The 12,633-nt window shown below is 40.5% G+C and overlaps 1 protein-coding gene across 2 annotated transcripts; it reads right to left on the bottom strand.

The window, feature by feature from the left end:
• Positions 1–1,232: 1,232 nt before the first annotated feature.
• LOC147607802 (uncharacterized) lies at positions 1,233–10,042 on the bottom strand. 2 transcript variants are annotated; one of them, XM_086789741.1, is made up of 28 exons: positions 9,456–10,042; positions 8,614–8,759; positions 8,318–8,416; positions 8,142–8,192; positions 7,898–8,014; positions 7,695–7,751; positions 7,377–7,496; positions 7,174–7,236; positions 7,008–7,086; positions 6,283–6,392; positions 6,125–6,178; positions 5,599–5,666; positions 5,408–5,510; positions 5,125–5,327; positions 4,925–5,021; positions 4,502–4,573; positions 4,337–4,413; positions 4,131–4,247; positions 3,967–4,051; positions 3,696–3,863; positions 3,340–3,450; positions 3,120–3,206; positions 2,908–3,035; positions 2,733–2,815; positions 2,529–2,634; positions 2,128–2,274; positions 1,914–2,034; positions 1,233–1,774 (listed from the first exon to the last, which is right to left on the bottom strand). In XM_086789741.1, the coding sequence occupies exons 1-28, from the start codon at positions 9,652–9,654 to the stop codon at positions 1,661–1,663; spliced, it is 2,982 nt and encodes a 993-aa protein (XP_086645867.1). In that variant the 5' UTR covers positions 9,655–10,042; the 3' UTR covers positions 1,233–1,660. The 2 variants fall into 2 exon arrangements, with proteins under 2 accessions (XP_086645867.1, XP_086645868.1); XM_086789742.1 differs by having other exon boundaries at positions 8,614–8,756; positions 9,456–10,011.
• Positions 10,043–12,633: the final 2,591 nt, after the last annotated feature.

Below are 12,633 nucleotides of genomic sequence, written 5' to 3'. Positions count from 1 at the left end.
AAGTGTTGGGATAAGGGAAAGAGAGAAGGGAAAGGGGGGAGGGGAATAAGGAGGAGAGAGAGGAGTGTGTAGGGAAGAGGAAATTTTTAAATAATATAATATATATATATATATATGTGTAAACAAGTACATATATATATTTAATAAGATAGTACATATATATATATATATATATATATATATATATATAAAATCTATACTAATATATTATAATATAGTGTTATATATATAATATATAAGTACAAATAAAAAATTAAAGACATAGTAAATATATAATAATAATGTATTATAAATATGATAATTTAATATAAATATACATAATAATATAATAAAAATATATTATATATAATATATAATGTATGTATAATATATTTATCTATCTATCTATCATGCGCAAGTACACGTGGTAGTTGGAAGAGGAACAAGTGTTGGGATAAGGGAAAGAGAGAAGGGGTTGCCATGGGAAAGGGGAGAGGGGAAAGTGGGGAAAGAGAGAGGAATAGGGTGGGAGAGGAGGAATAGGGGGTGTGAGGGAAGTGTAGGGAGAGAAGAAAATATAAATAAATAAAGATAATAACAATATATAAACATATAATAAGATATACATATATATATATATATATAATCTATACTAATATATTATAGGGGATAATGTTTTATATATAATATATTATATCAATACATAATAGTATTGATATAATATATTATATCAATACTATTATGTATAGATTATGTATAGACACATACGTACGTGTGCACAGTTAACACGCATGCACACACACACACCACAAATACACACATGCGTATATACACACATTCACGCATGCATACACGTGCACACAAATACGCATGCGTATATACACACACTCACGTGCATACACTTGCACACACACATGCATACACGCACACTTGCATACACACACATTTGTATGCACAGCAAAAACTTCATGCTGCAGCAACGACTTATGAAATACACCACCATCTGCTAAAACACACTCTGTTCTCTCCTTATGGAACATCCTACATTATTTATCATAAACAGCATGGACCATTACACCTACATCATACATCGTACTCTCTCCATCATTACATAATTTGATCATAAATAACATGCAACGAGAACCTATCTCTTTATGCATCATTACACCTACATCATACATCATATACCAACCCTTAGACCGCATACACATACTATCTCCTTATCAGTTTTTCACACACCATACATCATACACTTTAGAAAACACTACTATCTCCTTATAAGCCCATACATAACATTAACATAAGAAGAAACGTAGCTATCTGGGCCTGGGCATCTTAATTGAAGGTTGGGCATTCGCCATCTCTGTGCCATGCTTTGACAACGAATTTAGATGTTTTACAGTAAACAACAAAAACTTATTCTATCCACAGACGTCTCAAATACCACCTTTATATATGTTTTAACCTAGTCAGCAAGCATTCAAGGGTTGCATGTTTGATAAAACTCCAATCTCTGCTATATTACATCTGTGATTAGCCTGCCTAACCCCAACGCTAGCAGTTGTATTGCAAACATGGCCCCCCTTTGTCCATCAACATAGACGTTGCTGCTTTCCAACTTCCAATGCATCACATGGACCTCACCTTACTCCACACAAAATTTGAAGCTCTCGACAATATCTCATTGATCAAAAGGAAATTCCGTGTCATTTTCTAAAACTTTGAAGGGCTGTGGGTGCTTCCCTGAGCAATGGAAGTTCCACATCTTGAAATATGCCCTTTCAAGGTTTTTCACCTGAGACCGTCATAAAATATACAGCTTAAACATGGAATGTACAGAAGCTAACTGCTGTGGCAACTACTATGGTAACTTAAAAGCATGCTTTCGCCACATAACAAATAAAATACTTTCACAGAAACGCAATACTACTTACCCATCGTGCGGTGTCAAACAAAGGACACGTCAATCGGGCTGCCCTAAGCCTTGTAGTCAATGACTTCAGCATTGCTGGATTTGTTGCTAGCAAGACTGCTTTCTCCTCATACTCTTTCATGCTGTTTAAACGTACAAAAACCATCAGACTGGTAAGCACACATGAAAGCAACTCAGATCTTCCAAAAACAACACGATTAGGGATGAAGAAGAACCTGTGTACCACCATATCTTCCCCCAGACCAGTAGCCACGCAAAGAGAGCCAGCAACTCGTGTAGCCATTTTCTCCAATGGAAGGGTGATTATAGGTAACCCAGCCCATAACACATCAGTCCCAGTTGTATGTGCATTGCACAATGGCCTGCAAGGATCACAATGTCAATGTCCGTATAGAACTGGTGTAACAAGGATATCATCGTCAAAAACATAAATATAACTGTTCAACAGATCCCAAGCAGTAACTTTCACAAGGGATAGCTGCAAAAATACCAACACCTGCCCCACCCCATCAACTGAGTTGTGGATAGGCAGGCATACTTCTTTAACCCGCCTAAGCTACATATATCTTACACTTTGCAAAACATGCAAATGCCAAAGAACTAGAGTGGAGCTCACGTGTCCAAGAAAAGATCAGCTAGAGCACTTCTACGAATATGCTCATTCTTGACTGCGACATCTGTAAAAATTATCTGCTCAGGCTGGACACCTTGTGACATTGCATCTACACAGATTTACAGGACAAAGTCAATGCTTCTTTCACAGCTTGTTGTGCCCCAGAACCACAATAACAAAAAAAACCTTTTAGAAAGTGGCACTTACATGCCCGTAGTCTATTTTCACCAGCAGCAGGGAAGCGCAAAAGCCATAGTGCACTATTAGGAACTCTTTTCAGTATATTACACCTGCAGGTACCATGGACAAATAATCAATATACAAAATGGTACAGAAGTTTGCTTCCATCAAGAGTGTTGTATCAACCCTACCCAAGGCCTACCATGTCACGAAGACATCTGGATCGATCTTATAAAGCTGATTGAAGCATGCAAACAGGAACTTGTCTTCTGGTAAACCATAGTCTGAGCGCTTAGGTTGGCAACTAGGATCCAGAACATCTAGGTTTTTCTGGACCACAGGAAGCTGGTTAGTAATAAAATTAAGTGTTTGATTTCTAGCTATAAGATTAAAGAAACTCTAGTAAGAAAGTACCTGCTTATAGTCATTGACAAAGTAACAATGTGGCACATGGACAAGCTTTTCTGAGTAAATATGTGAGTAACAAGTCGGTGACACAAACTGCAAAAGATTTCCATCAAATCATATATCAACAACTACCATAGTGGCACGGGTTAACCACTCATACTGGCATGGGTCTTTAAAATCATTACAGATTCACTAGAAAAGGATAAAGCCTACTAAAGACCTCTACCTCGTCTGTCACCAAATATTGTATGTAATCAGCACCCGTAGTACCAGGAAATCCCATGTAAGAAACCTGTATTGGGGCTGGTTGCATGGCAAAAATCTCATTCCGGGCACCCTACTTACACATGCAAGATAATATCAAAAATCCATAAGATTCAAAACTCTAAAACGGGAAGTAAGAGCACCATGTTCACTCTCTTCTTCTTTTGTGCATTATATGTTATTTAGTTATAATCAATCCTGCAGATGTAGTCTGGCAGGTAAATCAACCTGGGTTCTTACCCTGAGAGGCAGCACCCTTCGCCATATCAGGCTACAGCCCATGGACTACAATTTTCAATTTCTTCTTGATTCCTTTACCTTTGTATAGCCATTCAGGTTGATCAAGATCTGAATCTGGTCTTCTGCAATCAGCCTTGCGATTACATCAGACACAGCCGAAGATACATCCTTAAAATGTTCTGCTTCAGATGCTGTGCGCTGCCTCCATTCACTTCCATCACTCGGGCTCAAAGCATAGCAAAACACCTGATATTGCAAACCTCCAATCAATTTCAACCAAAAAAAAGGCTACCCCAACTAAATGTTTAAGAGAATTTGGAGAGCACTAACAGTATGAAAAAGTGGCTACCTCCACATTCTCTCTATTATGCATCCCAAAAACAGATCCCATAAGATGGGAAAGAGGATGATTCCCAAAGTCGCTGCTTACATAACTGCAATATGCAAAACCCCACAGAATTAACATATGCAAAAATAATCAAAACTGGTGCTTTTCTATAATCCAAAGCATACCCCACTCTAAGCCGTCCTGAGCCACCCTCACTTCTGACAGGCACTGCTAGAGGGTGAGTTAAGGGTGGCAAGCTGAACCGCGACGCAACTAGTGCAGAATGTTTTGCATATTGTCGGCTGTAAGAATGCATGAAGTTCAAGATGAGCATGAAAGCGGCACACTCAGGTACAAGTTTACATCAACAACTAGCTACCCAGCACATTACCTTATGTCCAAGGCAAGCAAAGGGTCAATCGGATATGCAATTGCATGAAAAGGCTGTACACTAGGCAGAAGTTGCATCTGCCACATAAAAACACAGGAAAATGAACATCAATATGCATTACAAAAGGTCAGTCATTGTTGAAGAGAAATGCTGAACCAAGTTTACTTTGATCTGTTGCCTGATGACACGCTCAATTTCCACAAAATTGTTTTCTCGGTCCTCCCAATCGCATACACACTGAAACAAGTGTGGCTCTATCAGGTGCTTTGCCTTTGTTGGACAGAGGCAGAGAGGTGTTGGACAGAGGCAGAGAGGTGGTGGACAGATTTAACAAGCACACACGCACGCACACACATGCACTCACACTCTCCAGAGGGGGGGGTGGGAGAGAGAGAGAGAGAGAGAGAGAGAGAGAGAGAGTAGTTGCAAAAAAATATTTAGCTGATGTATTGAAGCTAGAGGCAGGCCAAAATAGGGGCAGAAAAAAGAGATGGCCACAGCTCAAGGTAGCCCTAAGGAAGAGAGCTCTAATCTTGAAATAATGTATGGATACCCGGAGTGACAGCTGCTATGCTAAGCTAAACATACCTGCAAAGTATGAAGCAAGTTGCAGGTCGCCTCAGGAAAATCGGACCTAAGGGCCAATGCTTGCTTGTAGCTTTTTATGGCTGCTTCCACGTGCCCACTGCAACATAAAAATTATTGATGACATCACGAACCTTTTTTTACAGAGTAATAATAATAACAAAATAATCAAGGAGTGATTGCAAATACTCTCTCCCACCAACCTGTCTTTGTATGCTGACGCCAGATTAGCATGGCCCTCAGCCATTGCTGGACGTATCGTGACGGCCCGGACATAATCCTGAATTGCCTCACTCACGCGGCCAACCTCTTTAAGAGTATTCCCTCTGTTCACAAGACCATCTGCTGCAAGAGGATCTATGCGTAAGACCTCATTGTAGCAAGCTATTGCTTCAGCATAATGCCCCTGCAAATACACATGCAAAATTTTAGCATGTTACCGTGCACCTTTGGAAGAGAGAGTGGCTCAAAGGTAAGATCTCAAACCTGCTGCTTGTAAATAGTTGCCAAATTATTGTAAGGTGCTGATAAGCCTGTAGTGACAGTCAGTGTGGCCTTGTAAAAATTTGCTGCTATATTGACCATGTTTCTGGTGAGAAAAGGAAACACAAACCAGTGAGAGAGCACGCGTCAACATCATGTATTGAAAGCCATTACAGTAAGCAAGAAGCACTTACGCTTCCATATAAATGTTTCCCAAGTTTGTTAAGGCCTGAGGGTGATTCCCCTGAAGCTGAAGACATGCCTGTAAACAAGCTAAAAGGCCTTTTAAAAAAACACCCATCACTTCAGATTCCTCACAAAAAATCCTTTAAAATGTAGCAGATTTTAACCTTCAGCAACATAGATGCACATCAAATACTATTACACTACCATAGCAAATCACCTCAAAGCCCAGCGCCTATGGAGATTTCTAAAATCAGTAAGTATGCATACAGCAAGGTGAACGCACTCGTGTTAAAATGGTATCAATGCAAATGCAAACCTCATGTAGTATCTAAGCAAAGCAAACAAGGGCTCTAAAACCTAATTAACTACTCATAGCCCAACAGACACCATCGTGCACTGACAACTGCAGGGTAGAACTAGATGTGATCACCTTACCTTAAAAAGGTTAGATATACTTCCTACAAAAGCCCAGCCGTTAAATAAAGCAGAGCCAAAACAAAAACACATCATAGTAAGGTGAGAAGCAAATTCAACCTGATAGCAAACAATTGCCTCTTCCACCCTCCCTGCATCCTTCAATGCATTGCCCTGCCGAACCACAGAACATAATCAAAACATAACCCACTGCCTTCTAAAAACAGGACAAAAAGAAGTAAAGCTAGACATCAACAATCAGCAAACTTGCCACTCACAAGGTTGTTGTATGCCTCCAAAAAAGTGGAATCCAACAGGATGGCTTGCTTGTAATGCATTATGGCCAGGTCCAGATTGTTCTGTTCGTAGTAGACACTCGCAAGATTACCTGCACACCATCATACCGTGCCCAGCAAGCCCCCGTCACCCAAACCACCCAACACACTTACCAGAAGCTGATTGTGCCCTTCCATACACAAAACAGGCCACCACCGCTAGCTATAGCTGGCAGCAATACTCCTTGCCAGATTGCGCGAGAGCAATAGATCTTTGTAATTGATTGCCCAAGACAATTAATTGCAAATACCCCTTCCAACCATGTGTATGTGCGAAGACCTCTACACTAGGATGAATACAGAGGAAGTTCCCATTGAATGAAGACTCTTTTATGATCAGACAGATGGATTGGTGAATTAAAGGCTCAGGCCCACCGTCCAAGCAAGGTAAATGAGACAACAACAGAACAGAAGAAGGGCATTATGTCAGAACACACAATATTTCAAACATTCGAACCCAAATGGCAGACAGCCACCACCATGCTTGGAACCTGAGGCAACAACTGCAAAAAACAGTCCCCCTCCTCCCTTAGCCAGGACCTATGTGTGTACAGACAAAAGCCACACACGCATGCAAACTCTCAGCAAGCGCAATAAAAGAAATATATTTGCAACCAAGTAGAAGAAGACAATGGTCACAGTAGAACAAATAAGGTTTTGGTCCTTACCATAAGCTATGGCATATTCGGGTCTAATCTGAATTGCTTTCTGATAACACATGATGGCCTCTTGAGGCCTTCCCATAGCCTGCAATCAAAGGCTTTGCATCAAAGGCTTGCTTTGTACTAATCAGTTCTAAGCCTTAATTCCCTTTATCATTCTGAAAAAACTGACCTTCAGAACATTCCCTTGATTCATATACGCATCAGAAAAATTAGGCTTCAGCTGAATGGCTTCCTGTCCAAACAACACGGTTAAACTACAATGGCACCACATTGCCCCATAACCCTACGATAAGGTCAATCTCCACATCTTCAGAGACAAGTGGTAAGAACGTGATCAAAACTGACTTCCATAGACCACTTCATAAAACCTACTTTGTAATATGCAAGCGCCTTCTGATAGTCCCCTGCTTCCATAAAGAGACCAGCCATGTTTGACCATGCAATAGCAAATGTGGGCTGAATCCGTAATGCCTCCACATAGCAAAGGTAAGCCTGTCATTCAGAGCATTAGACAAAGTTGAGATGGCCATAAGCCCATCGGACGGGTAGTAGTTGAACCGGGGAGATGCCCCACCCATGAAGGACTGCAGGTGAGATCTCATCTTTTCCCAAGTTCAAACAATGTCTGTAAAGTCCTTTCTGGGTACTTAATAAAATCAACGAAATTTTCCTTCAAAAATGATTGCTTACATGCTGAGCCAGTCCTCGGGCCTTCAACAGATTTCCCAAATTGCTGTAGGCATCGACCTAGTTTACACCATTAAGAAAACCCCTAAGAGAAGGTTTCACATGCTAACACTTGAATCATAGCCACATCAAGTGAACTTTCTACGGAAGCCCAGCTTTAAAAGGTTGGAAACTCTCATTCGAAGATTCCATCTTGACATATGTACCAGCTTGGGATTGATTGAAAGAGCTTGGCGGCAGCATTCTTCAGCCTCACGAAGCATTCCCTTGCGCATATATGCGCTGGCCAGATTAGACCATGCATCACAAAACCTTGGGCGTAGCTGCAAAAGCAGAGTAGCAAATTGTTAATGCACTGTGTCCAGGGAGAAAGCACCAACACTCCGTGTCCAGGCAAAAAAGTAACTATGCTGTGTCCAGGACCTATGCTCGGGTCAAAAAAATACTCACCTCAATAGCAATAGAATAGTATTGAATGGCTACATCAATGTTTCCTTTCTCCTGCAATCAATCCACCAGTAAGCTTTAGTCAGGATATAATATATTGGCATAAGGCAAACATATGACTAGCTTTTGTTTAGAGAGATCTTTTTATCATGTATGATAAAACCCGAGTGTATTGTCACCTTCCATGCATTCGCCATGTTGCCATAGCACTCCGCAAACTGAGGATCGATACAGATGGCTTCCTCATTCTTTTTGATGCACATATCATAGTCATGAAGCTGAGAAGCACGATATTTTAAACTGATCATTTTAATGAATCCGGCTAACTAACATAAAGCCAATCAAGAGGGATCTTGGCCACCCATGAGGAATGAACCGGCAATCTTGCCTGATCCCACTGGTGGAGACATTCTTAGATTGGTGAACTTGTTGACATATGTGTAAATAGAAAAGACGGAGAACCAAAGCTCACTACCTGGTAATAAATTGCACCTAAAAGCAAAAGCGCCTCTGTTCTTGTTGGATTCTTTTCATGCACAACTCCGCAATGCTCCAATGCTTTGTTGAAGTTTCCAGCCTTGTATTCTTTATGGGCCAAGGAGAGAAGCGTATCTTCGTCTGCTGCATCATGTAAAAATCACCAATGAAAGAAGCAACACAAAATGCAGGGTTTTGCTAGTCTAGCACCATAAGAAAACCATAATTCGTGGAGGCTAACCACGTATGAACCTAGTTTCGAAGAGACTATTCTAAAGGATGCTAACAAACCGGTGACTAGTTTACAGGAAGCTAACAAAACCAGTGATTTTTTCCACGCAGCGTTTGAGAGACAGGTGACCTGATCTCACAGAAAAAAACCAGCAATTTCCTGTTACCTTTTACCTACTCTAGATTGCCCCGTTACCTACTACCCAGACTTGTAGAAACCAACGACACCAATAAGCGGTTTTTTAAGACAAAACCAGTAAATTTTAATGCTACAACCGGCAATTTTAAAACATCTGGTATTGGCTAGCGATTTCTCAAGACCTGATCTAACCGGCGGTTTCAAGTCACAGATGTTAACTCATCTTGCAGATGATTTTATATTTGCATGAGTGATCTAACAAAACCTGCCCCTATGCATGACTAATCCAACCAACCAGTATCTTCCCAGGGCCTGATCTAGCTAGAAATTTACAAGAAAATCTCAAAGAAAGACCCCAAAAATGCAAGCTCGAGCACTTATTTAGCCGGGAAATCGCTAACCAAAATATCCTTTAAAATGCAGTAGTTGAACCGACAAAACGGCAGTATTCCGGGCTACAGAACACTTACAATCAGGTTCATCCAAATCTAAGGTTTGCTGGTGCAGGGAAGCGACAATTTGAGGTTTCTGGCTCTGAGGAAAGATGAGCTGCTGCGATGGTGGCTGCTCCGGTGGTTCCAGCTTAACATGCTCTCTGGCAAAACTCACATGGCCGTGGCCACCGCCGCCACTGTGCCCTTGCCGCAGTGCGGACTGAACGGAGATCATGTCGGGAACGATCACACAGAACCAGTAAAAGCTAGGGTTTGTAGACGAATCAGAGAGCCGGAATCAGAGGAAACGACGGAAACATCGAGTTCAAGCGATGCCACAGCAACGGTATGGGTTAAGAAATCTTCTGCGGAGAAACCCTAGCAATGGCGATGGAACAGCTTCTCTCTCTCCCTCTGTGCAGGCAGAAAAGCAGGAAAAAGCTTGCTAGCCCCGGCTATGGCGATGTACAGCTTCGTCAGGATGTTCAGAAAACCCAAGGCAGAGAAGAAGTTGCTATTCCTGGCTATGGCGTTTGCAGCTTCTCTTTTTCGTGTGCGCTGGCTTCTTGCACCTCCTTTTTTGCTACGCATGCTATTTTTACTCCCCTTTTCCCGATTTTGTTATTTCCAAACCGCAAATTATTGATAATATCATATATTTATTTTTCGAGACCACTCTTTGTGTGACTTTTACTTTGAAGAAACCCCCACCCAGCAAAAAAGCCTAGTCTCCCTCCCCATCACCATCTTTGTCCCCACACACTTCCTTCCACAACTACCTATCTCACTCCATTTTAGGGAGACCTCACAAGCTTGCCCTCCCCCTGTTCAGAAATGCGTCTCTACACCGCCTCAAGTGTGACACAGAGCCATCCCACTGAAGCCCCTTTAATGACCTCCCATATGTGAACCCATCCTTATTAAAGTTGCTTAAGAAGAAGGAACGTGCAATTGTTGGATGACTCGCAAGATAGCACGTCCCCATGAAAAATTAGCGAGCTCTAATCTATAAAAATCCCAATGGTGTTTTTACACCCTCTCGCCACCCATCTTCGCACATGCAAGTTATGCATATATATCCCATCAAGAAGCATTTACTTCTAAGTAATTATTGGAGCTCACACATCTCCATACTATTCCATTTGCACACTCACAGGACCTTTTCCAAAGTCGCTACACAAGGCAAGTTTGTACCAATTGTCAAATAAATAAGCAGCCTTCATTCCCACCCATGTCTTTTACTTCCTTGGCTTTTCCAACAAATGGAAGAAGCACACATAGAGAGGAAGTGCTTAGATGCAAAGCATTTTTCACTACAACAAATGGGTAAATGGTTGTTGGACTTTATCACCATCAATGGCCCATGATCGATCTAGTCTATATTTCACCATAAGGCACTCACACACATGCCCATCTATCCTATTTATATAAAAAATCTAATGATGGATGGGAAGTTTGCCGATTTCTCGACTAGTTCCACCATCTACTATCTATTGGATGTGTACGAAAGCCCTCATGCTATTTTACACATTGTTAGTGCCCATCACTCCCCACTCATGCAGTGCACGGCTCAAGGATCATTTTGAAAGTCTCGCAATTTACGACAACCTTACACATTCGTATTGCTAGCACTTCCCTCAAACCCACACAAATTCATTGAGCATGACTACAATATGTCAAAAGTTGCTTCAAGGTAATTGGTGGTTTTTTTAGGTGCTCATTACCTTTATCGTGCTTAAGAACTTGATAGTAATCAGTTTTTTGGGTGCTCGTGCTCAAGAACCTGAGAGTAACTGTACCATTCCAATTAGTTGAGGACTTGGATCCAAGCTTGACTTTGTAAGGCACACAATCACAAGGGAAAATATTGTTGTGATCCACGTAGATATGAGCTAATACATGTGAGTGTGCCTAATTACAAAAGCACCTATGTGGTGTTATAGCTTTCAATCATCAATATCCAAGAGTTTAGTGTTTTCGTACTAGCAATCCCATGTCCACCCATTTCAAACACCATTGACGTTTAGAATGCCTCCATGGCATCATGAAGTTCTCATTCACAATGTCTTAATAATTTTGTGTTTTCCAATCTAATCCATTTTTAAACTTCTTGTCTTCCACCCATTTTCAAAGACCTACCAAGTTGGTTCTTAAATGTTGAATGCCTCTTTTGTGAGGTCATAAGTAAAGGGATGGTAAGCAATCAAGTCAAACAACCACCCCACCCCCTCTATAAAGTATAAGCTAGGCAAAGTTTATACTCATCTAGACTTTCTGCTATACCACCTCGTGGAAGCACCTTTTTTACAATAGTATGGTTGGTGATGTACAAGTCATTATAGTGCTTCCTATCATGATTTGCTTGTGACTTCTTATTTACAAAACATGACACCTAATGCGGTGGCTCTTAAAGCTTTGAACATAGTAACGGCACATCCTTTGAACTCTCACTCAAAAAAATTTTACAACCTTGTATAAAATTTTCAAAGTCCCCCTTCATGCGCAACTAATTTATTTATTACGCATCCAATGCCATGGGATCATAATAACCAAGAACTAATATCACTCAAAAAAAAACAGCCTTGTATAAGTTTTTCTTCAAAGTCCCCCCCTTCATGCACGACTCATTTATTTATTGTGCATCCAATGCCATGGGATCATAATAACCAAGAAATATAGGCTTGTTCTTTCTTTTTACAACAAAAAGAAATGGTTGCTTATAGTAGGTGTGTATACTTATTATTTGAATTCAACAAACATAAGGAAAGCCATGCATCACAAGGCTTGTGGATCGAACAATACAACTAGTATAAAATAAATTTCTATTATTAACTTTATATGAGTATGGAAATGAAGCAATGTTTCATTGTCTACAAGTAAGGCATGTAGAAAATAGCCTTGTGAAATTGTTTTGTCTTTACGATACTCACCAAGATTAAAATTGACACTCATTTTAGCCTTATGATTTCTCTAAATTTATGTTATAATAAGTGCACTTTGGTAAAGTAGTAAGTGTGTTGCAATTTCTATAGATTAAGAATCAACACCCTTTAATCTGCATATGCACATGCTTGTAATAACTTTTTATATAAAAATGCATCACCACTTTCCAAATCAAGTGGTGTCAAAACGTAGAATTGTGCTCTTTTTGCGCATCTCTATGACGATAGTTTTAAAAAACAAGTTTAAGTCTTTAATATTTACAAACTTGTAG

Source organism: Cibotium barometz, chromosome 54 (assembly GCF_041138505.1).
Source record: "Cibotium barometz isolate CiBa-2024 chromosome 54, ASM4113850v1, whole genome shotgun sequence".
Lineage (NCBI taxonomy): Eukaryota > Viridiplantae > Streptophyta > Polypodiopsida > Cyatheales > Cibotiaceae > Cibotium > Cibotium barometz.
This window is presented reverse-complemented; position numbering and strand designations above follow the sequence as displayed.